The sequence below is a fragment of the Trichosurus vulpecula genome, chromosome 9, assembly GCF_011100635.1.
Source record: "Trichosurus vulpecula isolate mTriVul1 chromosome 9, mTriVul1.pri, whole genome shotgun sequence".
In the NCBI taxonomy this organism is placed as follows: Eukaryota; Metazoa; Chordata; class Mammalia; order Diprotodontia; family Phalangeridae; genus Trichosurus; species Trichosurus vulpecula.
The window spans coordinates 193,709,306-193,733,266 of NC_050581.1; the positions used below are offsets into that span (position 1 = coordinate 193,709,306).

At 42.9% G+C, this 23,961-nt stretch overlaps 1 protein-coding gene across 1 annotated transcript in view; it reads left to right on the forward strand.

Annotated features, from left to right (window-relative positions):
• The window catches only part of ERC2 (ELKS/RAB6-interacting/CAST family member 2), a 254,252-nt gene that overhangs the window by 20,430 nt on the left and 209,861 nt on the right, over positions 1–23,961 (forward strand). The window contains exon 3 of the mRNA XM_036739687.1: positions 18,230–18,385. Coding sequence (XP_036595582.1) covers positions 18,230–18,385 — 156 coding nt within the window. The remainder of the gene's footprint in view (positions 1–18,229; positions 18,386–23,961) is intronic.

Genomic DNA, 23,961 nt, shown 5'->3' on the forward strand with positions numbered 1-23,961 from the left:
GGCTCCATCCTGACTCTTCTGTCAATTGTGAGTGTGACCTGGGCAAATGCTTTTCTTTCTCTGGTTCTCAGTTTCCCCTCTATAGAAGAAGGAGGCTGGACTAGATGACTTTGCAGACTCCCTTGCTCTAAATCCAGCTGTCAAAGGTGTTGACCTAAGAGGCCAGCTTGGGCTAGTGGCCCCTCTGGACACTGCTTAGTGGCCCACTGGACCTTGGGCGCCTGACACAGCCCTGCTGAAGAGGTTAGACTGTGACTTGAGAAGTCTTGGCCATCCCTTAGTCTGAGAGGCAAGAGAACCTGGGACAGGGTCCCTGCGCTCACACTCCTTGGCTGTTTGAACACAAGCAAGTCCCTCAAATGCTCTGAACCTCAGTTTATGTACCAAATGTGCACCAGAAGAAGAGTTTGAAAGATCATAGAGTGTAGGTGTGGGAGGGGCCTTAGAGGTGAAGGCCACCTCCCTAGTTTTACAGAAGAAGAGACCGGTGCCCAGAGAAAAATGACTTAGACAAGGTCACATGGGGAATAATGATAGTGCACACTGATATTGTGGTGCAGTGGATAGAGCACCGGGTCTAGAGTCAGAAAGACTCATCTTCCTGAGTTCAAATCTGGCCTCAGACACTCACTAGCTGTGTGACCCTGGGTAAGTCACTTAACCCTGTTTGCCTCAGTTTCCTCATCTGTAATATGACCTGGAGAAGGAAATGGCAAACCGTTCCAGTGTCTCTGCCATGGGGTCACGAAAGGTCAGACACAACTGAAACGACTGAACAACAATGACCGTGACAACAAAGCTGAGGCAAGATGGAAACCCAGATCTTCCTATCTTCCTCACACTCAGCACAACGCCCAGCACATAGTAGGTGCTTGATGCGTGTTTACTGTTTGATTGATTCCAACTGCAAATCCTCTGCTTTTTCCTGGTTATGCTTTGCTGAATATACAGAACAAGGAAGGAGATTTGGCTTTTGTGGAACTTGTGAGCAGGCACCAAATGGAAGCCATCGTAGCCCAGGAATGGACCTTGGCCATTAAGGAGAGTTAGTTCCTCATGGTCAGCCCTTTTTGAAAGCAGGAGCCCCAGGAGTCGACTTGTGGTGGTCGAGCTGCCATAGCCATCCCTTGGCTATCACTCACAAACATGCCTTTTTGGCTGGCTTCATAAATGTCTTCAAAGGATGCAATCAACGTGATGGCCAGTTGAAGGTCACAGTCTGGTCTAAAGGGAAGGGCCTTGAGTGGAGAGTCAGCTGGCCTGGTTTCTGTGTCCCGATTTTAGCTGTCTCTTGCTGTAGTCATAGTCTGAAAAAATATTGCCTGACTAATGTTGTTCTATGATAACATCACCGAGGTATCATGTTCAGCTGATAGCTGTGCCTAGGATGGGCTTTGCCTTTGGGTGCTAGACTCTAGAGGGCATTCACCTTACTTTCAGTCCTTCAGCAGTACAGAAACAATTGAGCTTGGTAACTGGTTGGCCAGAATGATTAGTTTGAGGGGAAGCTATCCAATAGAATGCTCCTGGTTGCTTCCTCCAGCTGAGCTCTGCCATGCCCTGCTCCCTCCGCAGAGTAGCATCCTACTACCACCACGGTGGTAGTAGTAGTGGTGCCCTAAGGTCTCCTGCCTTCCCCAATCATAGTGTGGTGTCTTTGGCTTTCCAGCCTGTGACTGGAATTTGTCTTTACATACTTATACTTCTTCCCCTGGGGATGACAAAAGCTAGTTATAACTCTGGGTTAGCAGGTTGCCTGAGGTGCTTATTGATGCCTGGGCAATGAGCTGAGCTATTTGCTTGAGTGAAGGTGGCTGGTAAAGTAGAGATTTTTTAATTTTTGCTCCCTTGGCTTTAGCCATGGTTCCTGGGATGGATGCTGAAGAGAGGCAGCCCTCTTTTCTCTCAGTGCTTCAGATGACCTAGTGCTGGCTGTTTACTTAGGGATTGTAATTTCCTTACTGGCTGGCAGGGGAGCCACGGCGGTTGGAGAGTCAACCACAAGGCTAATGTTAACTTCCCTCTCTAAGTTTCCATCATGATAATGCACTGTCACATGCCCCAGATGGAAAGTCATTGAGTTTCCCATCCATCTGCCTGATGCCCTGTGGATTGGTCCTGCTTGGACTCATTAGGCCCCTGTGTCAGTTTTCATGGGCCAAACCAGTTTTGAACACAGATGCCTTTTCTGTGTCTCCCCGGATCAGAGGCGTTCAGAGGCAGGATGGGTAGTGAGCTGAGGATTGGCCTCAGAGGCCAGAAGACTGGGGTTTAAGTCTAGCCTTTGGTTACATACTAGACTGTGACTTTGGGTAAGCAACGTCACCTCTGTGTCCGACACTAAGTCATAGCACAGGCACCTCTCTCTTACTCTCTCTGCTGGGAGTTCTCTACATTGGTGAAATAGCAGGACCGGACCAAAGGAAAAAGGAAGGGCAAAGTGTCCAAAAAGAGAGCTATGGAAGTAGCAAAGAAAAGGGGAATTATCAGGTAGGATGACTTTTCATGAAAAATATTGGCTTCAAATTCTCATCTTTTCACATTCCCATTCCCCACCCCCCAAAGCCACTGAGTGACTATTGAGGTACCAGGGCTAGGATGAGGTAGAATTCCAGTGGCTTCTTAGACTCAAAGATGGGGAGGAGGGTGGAGATGGCAAGTCATGCCTCCAGAGGGTGTGAGGGAATGAGACCCAAGGGATGACTGCTTTCTCATCAGGAAGCTGTTTGGGTGACTCAGTTCTTCCCTCCTCCCTCTCCCATACCATCCCTGCTTAGCTCTTTGATCTTCAGAGATGGACGGAAGCATGAAAAGAGTGTGGCTTCTACGTGGCTGGAAACCTTCCCACAAGGACCATGAACACACATCCCTTTTGGATCACCTGCTTCATCATTTCATCCATGGCAGCCAGCCAACAGAAACTGTCATTGTATTGCGTTTTCCCAGGTGTCCTTGGGAGTCTGTCCTTTGTGGACTTCTGTGGCAATTTAAAAGTCTCTGTTTGGCCTCCATGCCTAGTTACGTGCCCTAGGTAGTCTCAGGTAGGCATTCAGGGAATGCAGTTGAGGCTATGAAGACTTTGTCATCCTGGACAATTCAACATGGGGCTTCTCTCTATTAATGTCGGTTAAAAACCTTCTATGATTTCCTAGATGGGTCCCAGGAATTGCTTGTAGCACCTGGAGATCAAGGGACTTGGCAAGCAGCAGGAGCAGGGTGTAGACCTCGTGCTATAGCCTCAGAGACTAGAAGATCCACGTTCACATCCTGAGTCTCTTCCAGCTGTGTGACTTTAAGAAAGTCACTCCTCTGATTTTCCCAATCTGTAAAAGGGGGAAATGATGGCGCTTACCTACTATGGCTTTTGTGAAATCATGAATGTGTACATATGTGTGTGTGTATATGTCTGTGTGTGTGTATGTACACAATACGTAGAGCAGTTTGAGAATCTTAACGTACCATGTGCACATGTGCAATATTATCCATTATTGCTAATATCACACTGGCCCCCTCAACTAATAAACATCGGAGGTGAGAGCTGAACCCAGACCTTCCCTGCTCCAAGCCCATGGCTCGTTCCGCTGTGCCATGCTGACTTGGCACGGGATGCGAGATCATTTTTTTCTTAAATAAAACATAATTAGGATGTTTAGAAGGAATAGAACTAGCACACAGTGTGCCTTAAGCCAAATAGAAATCATTTTGCACTTAGCATGCTATCGTTTGCTTCTCTAAATGCATGGACCCTTGAGAGCTGTCTTCATACCGTAAGGAAGCAATCTATAGAGCTGCAATTTGGGGAATTTCTTTGAGGTTGTTGAGAGCATTTATCGATGTGTTTTTCCTTCAGTCTTCATGTTCCTTATCTTTTGATACTATTGATGTACTTTCTTTCTTGACATTCTGTGCCTCTCTCTTTTTAAGTTTCTCTCTTTCTCTCTCTCTCCCTCTCCCTCCCCCCCCTCGCTTTTATGTCACCCAAATTCCCCACAGGACATCAGGCAGATGGATGGGAAACTCAATTCCCAGAGCATGGCTGAATGCGGGCTGCAGTACAACAGCTCTCTGTGTTCCTTTAATGACTTTGATTCCTATTTCTTTTACTGTATCTCATCATAGCTTTACTTTAGTGGTGAATTTAGTATTTTTAAAATACAGTTTTATCAATAGCTTTTGTTTTAATATGAACTACATTTCCCAATGTATTTCACCTCCCTCCTCTTGGTAAGCCATTCTTTGGAGCAAAGAATTAAAAAACAGAGAGAAAATCCCCCCAATTAACCAATATATTGAAAAAAATCTAGCAGTGTATACAGTGTTTTACACCTACAGTCCTCCACCTATTGCAGGGAAGCTGGGGGAGGTACCTGATCCTATTTCTTCTTTGGGACCAAGTTGGTCATTATAATTTTGCAGCTTCCAGTTTCTCTCTTTCCATGTAAGGATGGAAAGAACTAAGCACTTACTATGTGCCAGACTGTACTATTTGCTGGGGATACAAATGCAAGCAAAAAGACAGTCCCTGCCCTCATGGAGCATGCATTCTAATGGAAGGTAGTACATAAAAGGGAGCAGAAAAGAGGGATGGGGAGGAGGAGAGGTCCTTAGTGCTAAAGTTCAGAAAGTCAGGAACAGGGCCTAAAGGAGAGTGAGGGCAGGTGGGCCTGAGCCCCTTCATGAAACAGAGGCTCACCAATGGAGAAGTCACCAATAGATCACAGTACAATGTAAAAAGAGTAGTTTTATCTCTGTGAGTTAAACCGTAATGTAATGTCCTTCAGTGTTTCGGATTTTTCATCAACAAAAAATATTTGATTTCTTTCTACTTATAAAAGGCCAGTTTGTCTCTTCTTATGCTACAGTTCTTCATCTTTTCAAGGTCTGATGATTAAAAACAAAAAATAAAAACCAGCTCACCACCAGAGATGAGCCATGAGTTCTGTTTTTCTAACGTATCTCATGCCAAACCTTTCCTTCTGCCTCTAGTGATTAACTTGGCCCCTTAGAACAGTGGTTAGCCCCACACAATAAATCCTTCCAGAGACAGCCCAGCTCTACATGGCCAGAGGTTGTAGGTTTGGAAAGTTCTACTCCCATCCCCAGCAAGAGAGATTTTAAAAGGGAAGCCGACCAGAGCCTCTGTGGTGTCCAGTAATAATAGTTTCATATTTTATTCTAAATAGAGGGCAATATAATTATGCAGGGACATTTCCTTCCCATTGGATCATGTCTTCTTTAGACTAAGTTGACCCTTTTTGGGTCACTCATCTTCCGCCATGTCCCTGGACCGAAGCACAGGATGTGCCAAGCTCTGTGGATGCTGTTGATGGGCACTCTGAAGGCCCTTTGTTAAAGTGGAAAGAAATGAGATTGGCACTCATCCTTCATATGGATTAGTGATTGCTTCTTAGTACATGTGGAAGGAGAGTACATGGTAATGCCCAGCAATGGCCCAACTGTCACAGCCGATGACTCAATTGTGTTGCCTTTCTGATTTCCCGCCTACTCCCTCCCTCCCTCCTTCCCCCACAGTGTTCCACTGTTCCTAAAGAGGAGCAAAATCTGTTTCTCAGTTGCTTAACAGCTCTATCATGTTTGATGTTCAAAAGGAAAAGTAATGGCACCTGACGGAGAAGAGGGTCCCCAAAGTCGTTCTCATGCATATGTACATATCTGTTTTACGTAGGCACATGAGCCATCCAACGATGGTACATGAGTACACACATAACTTGGGATTGTGTTTGCACTTTGTTTTTCAAATGTTTATTTTAACTCAACAAGACACTAACAAAAAAACCCTGTGCTTTCTCTTCACTTTCGGAAATTTTGCTCCTGTTAATTTATCTAGAATTTTTTTTCTGCCTTCATTACCATCATTATTTATGTCATGATAAAATGATAACCCATTTCCAATATTTACAGAGCACTTTCCTATCAACAATCCTGTGAGATAGTATAAATATCTTAACCCGTTTTATTGATGATGAAACTGAGGTTCTATGTGAATATGTGTATATGTATATATGCATATATAAATATAAATATATAAACATAAAATGGTGATATGTAACACAGGTAGGGAATTCCTCATAAATAAGTCCCTTTGCCAATGTAGATCAGCAACTCCTCTATAAATTATGATTTTTAGAGTCTTAACTGAAATTTAGCATTTTCTTTAATGATTTAGAAACATAATCCTGTGGAGTCCAGGAGGCTTCACCAGACTGCTAAAGAGGTCTACAGCACAAAAAGGTTAAGAACATTTGTCTTAGAGAGTAGCCTAGAGCATAGGGGTAAACAGGTGATGTCAATATGGGGTTTTTGAAGTCAGTCTGCAGCCAGCAGGGATCCCAATGTAGAGTTGGGTGGCCTTCTTTCCAGTTGAGTTGGATACCCCCGGCCTGGAGGACTGGGACGTTTGGTAGCTTGCCCATGTTCAGAGAGCCCATTTCTCAGAGGTGGGACTTGTAGTACCAAGGCCTGTTCTCCAGCCACGGAGCCTTGCTGCTGCTTCCACATGTGGAGATGTATATGGTGTAATGATGCTAGAACCTATATGGAACTTTATCATATGCTCGGCACTTTACATATTTTATCTCATTTGGTCCTCACAACAACCTGGGGAGGGGGGAGGGGGGAGTGCTACTGTGGGAGCTCTGAAGCTGAACATCCCCAGGCTGGCCAAGCATGATTTATTTAACCTCTTGGAGTCTCTGTTTCCTCCTCAGTAAAGTTGGGACAGTGCTATTTGTAATGCCTCCCTCCCTGGCTCATTGAGGGGAAATTGTTTTATAAACTCCCTTCTTTTCCTCTCCTACCATGTTACCACCTTGGAGAACATGTACCCTGAGGGCCTCCTCTCCTGGTTGGGCATTCTCTCCCTAGGACCACCATTTTGAGGGGAGAGACAGAGAGAGACAGACATAAGCAGGCATTGGGGCTAGAGCAGAGGAGGAATCCAGAAAGAAGGTCCAGCCATGAGGAAGATGAAGTCTATCTGGAGTTTTTCCTACAGTTATAATCAAATCCTCCATTTCTGTTAGCATCCTGGATTATAATTCACTGGTCTACATTGATTTTAATTTAAGGTACCCTTTTACTACATCTTTCGTTATTTTGGGTATCACTTCTTAGGGCAACTAGGTGGTGCAGTGGATAGAGCACTGGGCCTGGAGTCAGGAAGACGTGAGTTCAAATCCCACCTCAGATACTTACTAGCTGTGTGACCTTGGCCAAGTCACTTAATCCTGTTTGCCTCAATTTCGTCATCTGTAAAATGAGCTGGAGAGGGAAATGGTGAACTACTCCAGTGTCTCTGCCAAGAAAACACCAAATGGGTTCACAGAGTCAGACATCACTGAAATGACTGAACAACAACAAAATCACTTCCCTATTGGCTATCCCTGCCTTTTGCTTTTGAGGGTAAGGATCATGCTCCTTAGAAGAGCACACCAACAGAACAGAAGTTGAACAGTTTTCTCTCTTCTTCATCATCAGTGAGCTCTGCGATCCTCTCTGAGCAGATGTCCAGTCTCTTCTTTCATCCTCTTTGATGGGTCATAATCATTACCCACATGGATGAGATGAGAGCTTCATCGAGGACAGAAAACAACCTGGAATGATGGAACAAGAAATAAGAAAGATTGGGGTTGGGGGAGGGGGAAACAGTTAAAGTGCCTTAAATATGAAGGACTTATCCAAGGACTTCCACCCTCCATGTCCTTGACATTCTCTTTACTCTTTTCACTGTTTTTTTGCTTATAGAAGACAGTCCATCTAACAATTTCATCCAAACTACCTCACTGATCACATTAAATTCAGATCTACCTTGGCAAAGTGAAGGAAGGTAATTATCCAGGTAGATCAAGGTGGGGGTGGGGGGGGTGGAGGCCTTACATTGACTTCTGAATATCCAGAGAATTATGTTCATTCTGTAAGGGACTTTTTTTAATGGAGACATTAGCTAAGACCAAAAGGCTATTGGTTTGCAGACTTACTCCATTTCTTTATAATGGACAGAGACTATAAAAATGAAATGAAAAAACTATCTCAAACAAGTAGTACAATAGACTGAGATGTATTTGGACCAAAACAATTTAGAGAAAAAAAATCGCCTCAACACTTTCCTTTCATTGTACTACTGAAGTTGAATAATGGTGATAATAATAATAGAGTAGTAAGAATCTTGAGACAAGACTCCTGTATTTGAGTTTTGTGACCTTAGGCAAGTTATCTAACCTCAATGCACTTCAGTTACCTTGTCTATGACATGACAATAATGATCCTTGTAACATATACCTCCCAAGGTTGTTGGGAAGGTCAGACGTGCTAACATATGTAAAGTATTTTTAGCTAATCGGTGAAGTGAATAAAGTCTCATGGACTTGTGATAATGTTCTTTGATTAACAGTAGAGGGTTGGATTTAGAGTTAGAAATGCCTGAGTTCAAATACTGAATCATATATTAACTAGCTGTGTGACCGAGGGCAAGTTATTTAACCCCTATGGACTTATTTGGTGCCATTTTAGAATCCCAAAGTTGCCTTTCTTGGGTGTGTCTACTTTGTCTTCAGTGTGTCTTATTCAGAAGCTGTTAACAGCTACAGCTTTTGGGGGCACACCCCACTACCAACCTTGATGAGAAGTCCAAGTCTTCTGACCTTTCAAAATTCACAGTGTGCAAATGGGGAGGGGAAGAGAGAGCTCCATTCCTCCCCCTATTCTTGCTCGTAATTAGATTGGCATTTAGCTAAAATACTTCTCCTGGAATCCTCGATTGTGAATTGGCTTGTGACGCAATAGGCTATATATAAGCTCAGAGGTATGTCTGATTCTTCCATTGAATCCAAACATATCTCCTATGTGGCTCATCTGATTTCATCCATTGATCACAATATTTCACTCCTTCCAAGTTAATTAAGGACTTGCTCACTTTGGGTTTATTCTTTTGATTGATTGGTTGATTCAGTAGATATATCTTGGCTTTTTTGTTATTATATTCATTGAGGGAGGAGAGCGCATCCTCCTTACAGATGCCGGTAGGTCTCAGGAAAGAGGGTCCTCAGGGTTTGAGGTGAAGCAGATGAAGGAGGTGGCTTTCTATTTACTAGCAGAGCAGGAGCCTCCTGATTCAAAATTGCCTTCTGCCTTGGAGAAGTGAGAGTGCAGATCCTCATGAACTTGAGGTCTTACAGAGCTTATGGAATGAGGAGGAGATGAGTAGTAGGTACGGAGACTAGTGTACAGAGCCTTAGTGCCATTTTAAGCTTTAATGGAGCTAATAGTTCAAAACTAAACTAAGAATGTTGGAGCATGATGTATGATCTAACACAGCAATATGATAGTAGTTTCTCTCATCTTTGGCTTTGGTGGCTAAAAGGAAATCTTCCCTCCTAATTCCTCAAAATGAGATGGATAGGAGAATTAGTTGCGATAGCCACCATTTTCTTTGCATTCCATTTCAGGAGCTGCATTTCCATCACTGCTGCTTGGCTTTCTTGGCCGTCTCCCCATTTGTCCAAGTACAAAGGTCATTGTCTTTTGAACCTGAGATCCCCTTTGTCTTCTTTATCTGCCACTCTTGGAGGGAACTTAAATAACTTTCTCACATTTCTTTCCTGCTGGGCATAAGACTTCCTGTAGATTGCCAGGGTTGATTTCTGCTTCCTTTGATGCAGTCTTCCTAAATGGGGACAGGATTATTACAGAGAAAGCATATCCTTCCTGAAGTGTCTCCTACAATACCCATTCATTATTCTTCTAGCTTGAGATAATGCAGAACACCTGTGGTTGAATAAAAAAATGAGAAGGATGTTCGTTAGTTTAGGAAAATTGCCCTAAATCCAAAGCCATCTCACAAATTTGCTTTTTACTCCCCAGTAGAATTCGGCTTCCAATGGGAAGAGGCCAATAAGTCTTCACTAAATTATGGGACTTAACTTTCAACCTATGTTGGGATTTCTTTGGTCCAATATAATTCCCAATAGTCCAGTGAAAAGCTCTATGTAGCTCCTTTCAAAGATGGCATTTTCATTAATTGCTAACTGACACCTCATGTGTTGGTGGAAAGCCAAACTCATAATAGCCAAACATCATAAGCCAACTGTTTCTACACCCATTGGTGACAAACTGAAGATATAAAGAAGGTACAGAGTGTGATCACATTTTAACATTTTATGATCACATTTTAACAGAATCAACAAAAGCATTTGTTGTAACCTCAGACTCATTATGAAGGTTTAAGTGCTTTGAGACTGAGCTTAGGAAAAGTGGAGGATTTGGGTACCCTCCTTATGTTCCCATTGAAACAAACCCTTTTTGCCTAACCTCTAAACAGCGAAATTCACTCCCAGATACTTGACATGTGTACCACAGGAACAAACATATTGGTAAACAGAAGGCACAACTTAGATACCATCTCCTACATAAGGCCTTTTGTGATCCTCCCTCCTACTTCCCAACCCATCATGAAATTATGTGATGTAGGATTTGTATTTATTTGTCTTGTACATATTGTTTTTGCCTCAATGGAATGTTTGCTCCTTTCCAGAACCTAGCTGAGTACCTGGCATACAGTAGGCGCTTAATGAATCCTTGTTGATTCGAATTATCTTCCTTCTGTGCTCTCTCACGTGGTGATAGATGCCATCAGCCCCCACAGAGTCAATGACCATTTCCGAAGATGGTTCCCAGAGCTATAGATCCAACCTACTCTCTCTCCTGAACTCCAGGCCTATGTTACCAACTATAACTGGGACCTCTTCAGCTGGATAGCGTTGACTCGACTCAACATGCCCCAAACAGAACTCATTTCTTCCTCTTTCCTTCCCATTTTCCCCATGACCATCAAGGGAACCACTATCTTCCCAGTCAGTTTGGCTCACACTCATATTGTCATCCTCCATTACTGATTTCCCTAAACCCATGTACCCAATCTGTTGCCAAATTTTGTTATATTTCAATCTTTATGACATCTCTCATATAGGTCCCCTCCTCTCCTCACCCCATAGAGGCTCGCATCACTTCCTCATGCCTAGACTATTGCAGCAGCCTCCTGGTGACCTTCCTGCCTCAGGTCTTTCCTTACTCTGGCTCATCATTCCCTAACCTGCCAAAGTGATTTTGCTAAAGGAAAAGGCCCAGCCATGTCATATTCGCCACCCCTACCCCACTCAATAAATTCTAGTGACTCCCTATTGTGTCTGGGATCAAATATAAAATCCTTTGTTTGGCCTTTAAAGCTCTTCAAAACTTGGCTTCTTCACACTTTTTGATCTTTTTGCAATTTATTCCCTTTCTCATTTGCTCTAATTCAGCAATACTGGCCTCCTCATTGTTCCCACTCTATGCCTTCTTCACTGGCTTATCCACAAATCCTGAAATTCTCTCCCTCCCCATCCTCCTCATTTGTTTCCCTGCTTCCCTTCAAAACCCAGCTGACATCTGCCCTTCTGCAAGCAGCCCTGCTTGGTAGGGCTGCCCCTACCACCTCCCATCCATTTGCTTCCCATCCACTCTCCCTATAGGTTGTATATTCTTAGTTACACATTTACTCCCCCTTAATATGTAATAAGTGCCTTGAGAGCAGGCACTGTTTTGGCCTTTGAGCACCTGGCGCTCAACTCAGCGCTGGTGCATAGTCGGTGCTTCATAAATGTTTGTTGACTGACTGATTGGACTCAATAACATAAAATGTATCTTGGAGGTTATGTGGGAGAGGACTAATTATTTGGCAGCATTGTGCCACTGTTAGAATTAGGAGATCTGGATTCAGATCCAGGCTCGGATACTTTCTGGATACAAAACCTCATATGACTCAGTTTACTTCTCACAACCTCAGTTTTCTCATCTGGAGAACGGGGACAATGATACTTCTTTCTGTGGTGGTTGTAAGAGCAGAGACTTGGAGCTGGAAGGGACCTTTGGGCCATTCATTCTATTTCTCTGAATTCCCCTTGGGTTTTGTTGTTGTTATGTAGAAATGCTGTTCATTTTGAGAGTTCTATTTTGTAGGCAGCAACCTTGTTGAAACTACTAATTCTCTGTTAGTTTCTTTGCTGATTCGCTAGGTTTTTCTAAGTAAAGCAAAACGTCATCTGCAAAGAGGGACACATGCCTCTTCTTTGCCTCCCTTTAGTTTCTTACTCTTGTCCCATTGCTATTGCAAGCATTTCTAGAACAATATAAAATAGTAGCCTGGAGAGTCCATGTCCTTGCTTTCCTCTTATATTTATGGAGAAAGTTTCTGGTTTGTCCTCATAGCATAAGATGGTTACCTTTGGCTCTAGACAGCTACTTTTCATGATTTTGAAAAATCTCCCTCCTTCTCTCCTTCCTTATATTTTGTAGGGTTTTTAGTATAAATGAGCACTGTACTTTGCCAGAGGCTCTTTCTGAATCTATTGGGGCCATCTATTCCTATCCATCCCTCTGTTTTACAGATGGGGAAACTGAGGACCAAAGCAACCCTGGATTTAGGGCTGAACAGTACCAAAGGATGAGGAAGCTGAGTCTCAGAGAGGTTGAGCATCATGCCCATACTTACACAGCTTGCGAGTGTCAGAAGCTGGTTTTGAACCCAGATCTTCCTAACTCCAAGTCAAGTCCTGTATCCACTGTACTGCCCTGCCTCTCACTGATGATTTATGGCCATAATGTGTATAGATAAAACTATTTTTAAATGTTAAAGATCTATATAAATGAGAGTTCATTATTATAACTCTTCCTTCTGATAGTAGTGATCCTGAAAAAGTTCAAATTAATTTTATTTCTCATAAAGTTTTTTTCTTTCCATGGATAAACTGTGTCAGCAAATCATTGGTGATTATAGTTTGCCAGTCAGTAAACTAAGCACCTCCTACGTGCCAGGCACTGTGCTAAGCCCTGGAGGTACAAAAAGAGACAGAAGATAGTCCGTGCTCTCTAGGTGCTCATACCCTAATGGTAGAGACAACAATAAAACAAGTGTATACAGATAAGCCACATACCAGAAAATTGGAAATAATTAAAAGCAGAAAAGTTAATAATGGGCCACAAAGTTAACAAAATTCATCATCCTCAGAGTAGCCACTAAGCTGTGCTCAATGTTGGGGTTTTAGGAATGGCTTAGACCTTGGAAGACAGTTGGGCGGTTGCATTGTTTGTTTTCATGCTCCAGCCCAAATTAAATATATGAAATCTTGGCAATGGGCTACTCAGCTTGGTAATGTAATAATTTAAAGGTCTGTGAGGGGGGTGCTACTAGCTTAGAGGAGACTGTACTGTGTGTATTTGTCTTGAAAATTTGATTTGAGTATAGCTACTAAGTCTTGGGGAAATCTGGAGTCATTTCTGTGTTCTGCTTCCCAGATGAAGAAATAATGTTGTCTCTCCCATTGGATTGGAAGGTCCTGGAGGGCAGCGACTGTTTCTGACCTTCTTTACAGTCTGAGCGTTGGTGCACAAGGTCTAGTTATTGGAAACTGTGCTAAGTGCCATGTATACAAAGAAAAGTGAAAGATGGCTCTTGCCTTCAAGGAGCTCCCAGTCTAATGGGAAAGACAACATGGTGACAGCTTGGTTTAAACACAATATGGACCAATAGAATCCACAGAGGAAAGGAAAACACTCACATTAAAAAGGATTGGGAAAACTTCTTATAGAAGATGGGATTTACCTGGGACTTGAAGGAAGCCCTTCCTTAATCCTTGTTCTGTCCTCTAGAGCTGAGAAGAACAAATTGAATTTCTCATCCACATCAGAGAACTTTACATTTTTGAAGGGAGAAGTCATGTCCTTCAGAAGTCCTATTCCCTGCCCCCAACCCCCAGGCTAAACCTCTCTAATCACTTTAATCAATTGACCCTTTAGTGATCTGTGACCCTCATGCCATTCTTGGTGTCCTCTCCTAAATGTGCTCCAAAGCACTTAACATAGCACCTGACAAACAGTAGGCACTTAATAAATGTTTGTAGACTTGACATCTGAGAGTGTTGAGAAGCACCTTGGTTAGAATGAATAGGGCACGTGCACTTGAGTCATGATGACCTGAGATCTAATCCATTCTTAGCTAATTATTAGTTGCGTGACCCTGGACAATTTGCTGTAACCTTCTGACTCCATATCAACTTTTGTTTCCTCGTTGATAAAATGGGGAAAATAGTAACACCCACCTCCCAAGGATGCTGTGAGGGTCGAATCAGACGAGGCAAGGAAAATCCTTGGAAAATCTTCAAGCACTCAACAGACTCTTATTACTGACAATTTTTCTAGCTGTCACTATCTTTCCTAAAATGTGTCTAGAACTGAACAAACTACTTAAGATTTGTCTTACCAGGAAAAAGATCAGCAAAATGTTGACACCCCTCATTCTCAACAGTGTTCTTCTCTTCATGTCAGACTAGGATATCAATAGTTTTATTGGATGTCATGTTACTATTGGCTGTTGACTCGTGTTGAGTTTATGGTCCACTGAAATCCCCAGATCTTTTTCACTTGAGCTATTCTTTAGATCCACATTGCTCCTCCTGAACTTTTAATGATGTTTTTTTTTAAACTAAGTATAGAACTTTACATTTATTCCTCATAATCTCTTTCTCATTTAAATTCTGTTTCTAGTTCTAGCCTTTATTTAAAGATCCTTTTGGACAGTCTCACCCATCGTGATGGTTCTCTTTTCCCACTTCATAACATTTGCAAATTTGGCAAGAATGTCTTCCCTATCTTCATCCCAGTCAGTGATAAAAATGTTAAACAGCAGAGGGCCAAACCTAGATCTCTGGGATACCTCGCCAGAGATATCCCTCCAAGATGACAATGAAGGCAGTGACTGCTCTTTGGGTCCTGTCATTCTTCCATTTGCTGACCTACCTGGTGTCTATTCCACATCTCTCCACCTTGTCAACAAGGATAGAATGAGGCAGTCTATTAAATGGTTTGTGGAAGTCTAGGTATGATACGTCTTCATTGTTTCTTAGATTTGACCAGTCTGGTTGCTTGGTTAAAAAAAAAAAGAGTGCGCTTCATGTGGCAAGCTTATTCCTGATGAAGTCATGCTGGCTTTTAATGTTTGCTATTTCCCTTTTGAAATGTTCACAAATCACACTTTTAATAATGCATTATACACTTTTTCTAGAAGCAGAAATGAAGCTCACTTGCACATCAGTGGCAGACTCTACTATCATTCCTTTGTGGAAAATCAGGAAATTGTCCTTAAATCTTGAAATTCAGCACCTGTTATTTATGCTCTTCCCAAGCTTCCTAACTCTAGATCAGTAATCATACCAACTAGTTCTTTCTGAATGCTGGGGTGTAATGGATCCAGGGCTTGGGGACTGGAACTCTTTGGAAAATCTAGATGTTCTCTGAACTTGTCCCATCTCTGGTTTTGACTCCCTGTTAACTCTTTTGGTTCCATTTTTCTCATTCAAAAGATGTTGTTCATTAGCATAACCCCACCCACCCAGTTCTTTATCTGTAAAATGAGCTGGAGAAGGAAATGCAAACCACTCCAGTATCTTTGTCAAGAAAACCCCAAATGGGGTCACCAAGAGTCAGGCATGACTGAAACAACTGAAGAACAAAACACCCACTCAAAGCAGTGGGCTTAGTGCTTCTAAGGTGCATATTTTGGCCTCTTCCCCCTTCCCTCCTTCCCAAATTACTAAAAAGCAAAATCCTTTTATTGACATGAGGGCTGCTCTCCAGCCTCCCCTCATACTCCTTACGCTCTTCCCTAGAGGACTGTGGTTCTTTTTTTTTTATTCACCCTGGATTCTCTGCTTTTGTTTCTGCATTCTTTGCACATATATCTTGAATCCTTTGTTGATGAGCTCCGTGGACAGCCACATTTGGCCCTCTAGACAATCTTCCTTTTCAAGCTGATGACATGGCTTTTTCCTTCATGCATTCTAGGTTCTAGTCAAACTGGTTTATTTTCTGCTCTTGACACAAAACTTTCCACCTCCTACTTCTGTTTGCAGAGGGTGTCCCCCATGTCTGGAATGCCCTATATCATTGCTTCTGTCTATTAAAATCCCTTGCTTCCTTTGAAGTTTAGCTCAAGTACCTTCTCCTTGATGTACAGTACCAGGTGCATAGTAGGTACTAAATAAGTCCTGTGTTTGATTGGTCATTGAAGGAAGTCTTATTAATATAAGTATCTTATTAATTCTGATTTTGGGCCAGACCAAATTGCAGCAGAAGCTTAGTTAGTCAGTTTCCTGTCAATTTCATGATTTGATCAATATCACACCCCTGGTCCAGGCTTAGAACCTGTTCCCAGGTTTCTGCCCGTAGTGTCTCCTTCCCTGCAATGTCTCCATTCTTAGAGCATCAGTAACATTTAATCAGGACTCATTATTGAGCTTTGCCTTTTTCTATCAGCCTATTAAGCCGTCTTGATCAGTATCAGTGGACTTGACTTTCAACCTATTCCAGAGCCAAATTCCAAACAGGCCCTCTACAATTCAGTTATGAAATAAGTGTGGACAGAACTTGGGAACTATATCCCAAATTGTAAAGTTGTTGACATAAATAGTGCCAGGCAGTATGATATAGATATAGAAGGAAGTACTAGTCTTGGGAGTTAGGAACACCCGAGTTCACATCCTGATTCTGGCACTTAGGAGACAATGTTCTAGAAGGGAAAGAGCCCCGACTTTGAGTCAGAGGACCTGGCTTCAAATCTTTTTCGATGTGTGCTGCCTGTGTGACCTGGGGGAGTTGTGGAAACTGCTTGGGCCTCAGTTTCCTCATATATAAAAAATAAGGAGAGTTGGGCCAGCTGGCTTCTGAAGCCCCTTACAGCTCTAGACCGAGGCTCTTTTGTTCCTTAATTACATCACTTAAACTCTGTGAATCAGCTTCTCTCTCTGTGAAATGCAGAAAATGAAACTTGTTTGAGCAACTAACTCATCAGGGTGTTAGTTGTGTGGCTCAAGTGAAGCGATGTCCTCAGAGCAACCACTCTGCTAACTGGGAAATGCCGCACAAATGTCAGCTGTCCTCCTCCTCCTCCTCCTCCTCCTCATCATCATCATCCTCATCATCATCGTCATCTTCTCCCCTTTTCCTGGGTTACATTTACTGTTGCTATTGACTCGCCTCGTAAATTTGGTGCTCAGTGCAACATGACAAGTCTCGGTAAATGAGGTGCCTAATTACAATATCATCATTTGCGTGATCAGAAATTCTTTTTAAACAAACAAATATTTATTAACACGTTAATAACAAATAGCATTCACATAGCATTGTAAGATTAGCAGAAAGCTTTTTTGGAAAACTCATCTTCCTGAGTTCAAATATGGCGTCAGACACTTAGCTGTGTGACCCTGGGCAAGTCACTTAACCCTGTTTGCCTCAGTTTCCTCATCTGTAAAATAACCTAGAGAAGGAAATGGTAAACCACTCCGGTATCTTTGCCAAGAGAACCCACATGGGGTCATGAAGAGCTGGACGTGACTGGAACAACTCAACAACAGCAACAAAAATGAATTACCAACATTGTTTCATTTGGTCCTCACAGCCCTGGGAGGAGGAAACTGAGGCAAATGCAGGTTAAGTGACTTGCCCAGCGTCACCCAGCTAGTAAGGGTCTGAGGTAGGATTTGAATTTTAGGTCTTCCAGATTCCAAGACTAGAATTCTATCACCTGAGCCACCTAGATGCCATAAATACATATACACACATTTACATGCATACATGTATACATGTATGCATGTATACATGTATGCATGTGTATGTACATGTACATATTTATATATGTGTGGTTAGCTATAGAAATACATACGTGTCCATGCAGATATATATATATATATATATATATATATTCTAATATAGGTAAACATTCTATCTAGAATATAAATATTTTAATATACTAGTGTCTATCTAGACATATTCTGAGATAGCTATATTAGATTAGCCCATTTATTAGAGTAACGGGTCTAATGTAGATAAATTAAAGCATATCTCTCTCTGGAGATATGTGCCTCTCTACAGCTCTCTATGCTTGCACTGGTATATTCTAATATAGTTTTTTTTTCCCTTTCTCTGCATTCTCACTGCTTACCACAGTACCTGGAACATAGGGAATACTTTAAAAATGCTTTTTTGCTGACTAATATAGATTCTAATTCTGCATTTAGGGCTCTTTCTGTTTCAAAGTGAGTATACTTGTATTCCAAGAATCGCTCCCTTACACCCTATTTTGGGCCTGCTGAACGTGACGTTTTCTCTCCATTGTCACTGACAGGACACAAAAATTGCTTCCCTGGAGCGGAACATCCGGGACCTGGAGGATGAGATCCAGATGCTGAAAGCCAATGGGGTTCTGAACACGGAGGAGCGTGAAGAAGAGATCAAGCAAGTGGAGGTGTACAAGAGCCATTCCAAGTTCATGAAGAACAAGGTACAGTCCGAGTCCGGGGGGGGCCATGGAACTACCCTGGACCACCCAGGGAAGTGGGAAAAATGATGCTGCTTCGGGCTGTTCCAACATTGACGGTCATTTGTAAAGTTCACAGGCTGCCAAGCAGTGGTGAATCTGCTGGCTCAGTGGGCCAAGGACCTGGGCTCAAATCCCACCTCCTTGTGGGCAATGACCTCAACTTTCTGGGCCTTGGTTTCTTCAAATGTAAAATGAGGGGAGTGGATTCTGCATGATTCTTCTGGAAAAATTGGAGGCCTTGAGCAACATATAGGCTTAGATTTCAGGTCATTGGAGGGAAATACTTTAATCACTACTTTCTCTATGAGTGTCATGCTTTTAATTTTTAGTTTCCTTATGTTTCCATTGTGTGGCTAGGGGGTGCCATGGTGCACAGAACTCTGGGCCCAGAGTCAGGAAGACCTGAGTTCAAATGTGACCTCAGACATGTTCTAACTGTGTGACCCTGGGCAAGTCACTGAACCCTATTTGCCTCAGTTTCCTCATCTGTAAAATGAGCTGGAGTAGGAAATGGCAAAGTACTCCAGTGTCGTTGCCAAGAAAACCCCAAATGGGTCATGGAGATTCAGACGTGACTGAAACAACTGAACAACAATAAATGTTTCCATTGGAGAAGTAATGTGGCATTATAATAGTAATAAACAATATTTGCAAAGTGCTTTACATATTACAGTGTGTGTTATATTCATACGTGTGCTTGTATCTATGCATATATGTATGCATGTGTATAGATATATACATATATGTGCACGTATTATGTACATATTGGATACTAACCTGACCTCAAATTGTGCCCCTGGAACTTCCTGGCTGTGTGACCCTGGGTAAGTCATTTAACTTCTTAGTGCCCCAGGAAACTCTAAGATTGCAAGTTAGGGTTGAGTTATCAATCTGAATCAGAGGGACTTTCCACATTGGAAGTTCCACCAGGTTTCCCTGGTTCTTTTCTCTTGATGCTTTCTTTCTGAGTTTGCAGCCATGGCAAGAAGCTCCATTTTTGTCTGAGTTCAGAATTACCCGTTCATATCTCTCTGCTGTTCTTTGTTTTTGGCTGTGGCTGTGAAATGTTGATAGCTTGGTTAGTAGAGATAGTTGTTTCATGCACTTTTTTTTTTTTAAAGCTGAAGTATTGGCCCTCTCCTCCCTTTCCCTCCCCTTCGCTTCTGTCTTCCCTTCCCTGTTCCCTTGTTTTCCCTTCCTCCCCCACCTTCCTCTTTCCCCTTTCCCCTCTCCTGCCTGCTGTGGGTCAGGCCTGCTTCATTTCTTCTACATTTAATTTTGGTTTGTTCATCTGTTTCATTCAGGGGGAGTCTTGAGCAGATATTTCGGGTACTTTCATTTTTTTTTAAAGTGTCTCTCTCTGTCTCAAGGGTATTTCTTCTTAAAACAAAAATCTTTGCATTACAATAAGCTTTGATTGCTTCTGTGTTCTTGTTCCAGGTTTAAATCCTATTTATTTCTTTATAAAGGGAGGGAGTGTTAGAGTAGTGTGGTTTTCTGGGAGAAAACTGAAGGAGAGCTGGAGGGATTTCTTTTTCAAGTCAAAAATAAAGACAGCTGGAAAGGGAGGACCAGTCAGCGCCTCCTCTTTGTACATTGGGGGTTTCTTGCAGATGTCACAGCATCATGGATCACAGCTGACCTCCTAGACCTCCATTCTTTTTGGATGGAAGAACCGTAAAGTCACCCAACCAAGATCTCACAGGTGGTGAGTGGGATTCAAACCCAGGTCCCCTGCTTCCTAATGTGGCACTGGTATTGAAATATGGCCCCAGGATTCAAAGCTGGAAGGAACTCAGAGGTTATATAGCTCAGTGCCTTCGTCTCATAGTGGGGAAGCTGAAGGCCAGACAGCTCAAATGATTTGTCTAATGTGTGAAGTAACAGAAATGGGTTTGTGATTCACGTTATAGGCTCATAGATTAAAGGAACGATTAAAATTAAATGATCAGGTCTCTAACTCCCTCCCTTTACAGATGAGGGCACTGAGCCACAGAGGGGTCATGTGACTTGCTCAGCATCCTGCTGGTAGTAAGAGGTGGGCTTTGCACCGAAATCTCTAGGTCCAGTGTCTTTACGCCGCCATGCTTGTACAAATGGAGATTTAGCCATTTGGCTGTGTAGACGGACCTAGCCCTGGACGAGGAGGATTTCTGAAGGATTCTATTGCCGCTCTTTCTGTTTGGGGTCTGACAAAGTGAAAGATCCACTTTCCTAAACAGCCCTTCTTTCCCAGCTCCCTCTTGTGTCTGGGGAGCCCCTGTCTAGGTAGAATCAGAGGTACATTCCTTGCATCAGAGGAGCAGAGTTTGCGCAGTCTAGCTCTCAGGAAGGACACTCTGTCCAGGAGGGCTGAGAGATGATGGGAAGGCTATTTGGCTGGCTGTGTTTGGCCAGGAATCTCTGATTGCTTATTAGATAAGAGGATCCCCCTCCCCCTGAGGGCACACCTGCCTCCTCACATCTCTCAACAGCTCTGTTCATCATCTTGCCATTAACTATGTCACCAAAAGATCCTCATTCTACCACTCATCATGATCTCTATCAGTGGAGAGGCCATATTGGTCAGGCTGTCAGAGACCAAAGCTACATGGGGGAGCCCCCATTCCCTCATGGGGGAAGTCCAGACAAGGTTCTTTGTGTACCCAGAGACTGATGCCCTAAGGCTTTCAGGTCACCACAACAAAAGATTATTGAGTCCAAGTTTTTATTAAAAAAGAGCAAAAAGGCAAAGTGGGCACTACCATGTGTAGTTACAATGCTCTGTTGCTAGGTGAGCTTCATTGCTTTCATTAGGCAGAGTTAATCTAATCCATTTTCTCCATCCAATGTCCTTTATTGTTATCAGAACTAAGTTAATACAGGCTCTTCTCAAGTAGAAGGCCACATGGGGAAGCAGAGAGAGGGCTGGGTTTGGAATCGAGGACCTAGGTACAAGTCTTGACTCGGTCACTGTCTCTGTAGCCTTGGGCAACTTACTGAACCTACCTGGGCCTCAGTTTTTTTTTTTAACTGTAAAAGGAAGGGATTGAATGGAATCGAGGGTCCTTAACCTTTGTTTGTATCATGGAGACCCCTTTCACAGTCCTCTGGTGATGCTTACGGTCCCTTTCTCAGATTAATGTAATCTAAATACATAAAATAAGATATATAGTATTACAGTAGAAATCAATGATTTAAACACAGTTATGTTTACATGCACATATAGGATATTGATGCACATGTATGTATTCATGTATATTGCATTCATATAATATATGAATATGCACGTTTATGATATATAATTTATGCATTTATATAAATATATGACATATACACATATGAATGTGCCTGTGTGTAACATACAATTACATGTGTACACATACAATTACATGTGTTCATAGACATGTGTGTATATACGCATGCAGACAGACATATGTAAAAGTTCCCTGACCCTAGGTTAAGAATCCCTGGATTAAATGAACTTGAATGACCCATTCAACCCCATATCTATGCCTGTAAAGCATTTATTAAGCGCTTACTATGTGCCAAGTTCTGGGGATACAAATACAAAGGTGAGATGGTCCCTTCCCTCAAGGGGATAACAGTCTAATAGGGGCAGACAACACACATGGGGGATTGGTGGCTGGGGAGGAAGGTTTTGGTTTGTAAGCACCAGGGATGGTGGGTGGAGCCCTGGAGGAGTTGGCCACATGTCCTGGCCAGGAGCAGGAGCAGTGTGATTGGCTTATGGTCCCAGGAGGTTGGGAGTGGACGTAAAGGGCATTAGGGCAGGAAGCGCCTGGATCCATCGATCTGAGGGAAGCCCTGCCCAATCAGGGCAGCTTGGAGCACCAGGACTGGAGTGCCAGAGCATCACTCCTCCCAGCCAGGGTCTCAGGTCCCAGGAAGCAGGTCCAGGTGGATGCAAGATAATGGCGGGCATGTGGTTCTTCACAGACACGCTTTCCCTTTGGAGGATTCAGGGATGTGCTCGATGAGGGAGCCAAGCTTGCTCTATAACTATTGATTCTAGATACTATTACCAAGGCCTTTATTTTCTCTCAAGGCATAGAACTGTGATCTGAGGATAGAACCTGGAACCTTCCTTGTTGCTTTCTGAGCACACCTATGCTCCAGGATCAAGTTCAAAATGCTCCTCTTGGCTTTCAAAGCCCCTCGTAACTGCCCCCTCCTCCCTTTCCAGTCTTCTGAACATTTCCATCCAGTGACCCTGGCCTCCTGACTGGTGCAGGAACAAGGCCCTCCATCTCTTGGCTCCGGGCCTTATCTGGATTGACTTACAAGGGTGGGACGTTTTATATATATATGTATGTATGTAAGTATGTATGTATATGCATATGTATATATCTTAATAGGCTACTAGGTGGCGCCACAGTGGATAGAGGGCTAGACTTGGAGTCAAGAAGATCCGAGTTCAAATGTTGCCTCTGATACTTCCTAGCTGTGTGACCTGGAGCAAGTCACTTAACCTCTGTCTGCCTCAGCTTTCTCATCTGGGAAGGGGGTGAGCAATAAAAATACCTACCTCAAAGAGCTGTTATGTAAATCTTAAAGTGCTGCTACGGTAACAACAAAACGCTAGTGACTAACTTTTACGTCACACTTACCTCGTACCAGGCCCGGTGCTGAGCGCTTTACACTCATTGTCTTGATCCGTCCTCACAACTCTTCCAGGTGGGCGCTGTTATTCCTATTTTACAGACAATGAAACTGAGGCAAACAGAGATTCGAGTGACTGTCCCAGGCTCACACAGCTAGGCTGTCTGAGGCCGGATCTGAGCTCAAGTCTGCCTGATCTCCGGCCCAGATTGTGCCAGTCAGCTGTTGTAGGCGATGTCAGTTGTCACCGGCACCAGCATCGTTCCACGTATCTTGTTATTTACGTATTTTCTCCTCCATTCGAGTTTTAGCTCTCTGAGCTCAGGTACCATTTTTAACCCTTCTTAGTGTCAGCTCAGTCGGCCTGTAGTAAGTACTTAATAAAGTCCTGGTGACTTTACTTTGACTTAATAGAGAGCCAGCCCTGGAGTTATGAGCACCAGGATGCTGGCCCTGGGGCCCTGCACAAGTCACTTGGCCTCTTCTTGCTTCAGGTACATTTTAAGGCTCAGCAGGCACCTATCTGCATTGTTAGAGGGGGTTTCCTTACTGAGAGTTCACTTTATGAAAATAATATCACAGACCTGGTAAAAATATATACACATACATAAATACATATATATATATATATATATATATATATGTATGTATATGTCTATACTGTGACTGTTCATACCTCTGGGTTCCTGGGTATATACAAGTGACCAAGAAGCTCTGTGCTTAGATAAATGAATGCTGGACTTGGAGCCAAGATCCTAGGTGAGACTTGTCCTAATTCTGTCACCAATTAGCTGTATGACCTTGGGCAAGTCATTTCAGGAGCCTGTTTCTTTATTGTAAAATGAGAGATTGGCATCTCTAAATGGTTAGTGGCCATTCCCAAAACTGCAGTGTTCATTGTTAGTGGCAATGAGGAAATGAAATCCTTTTGGCCA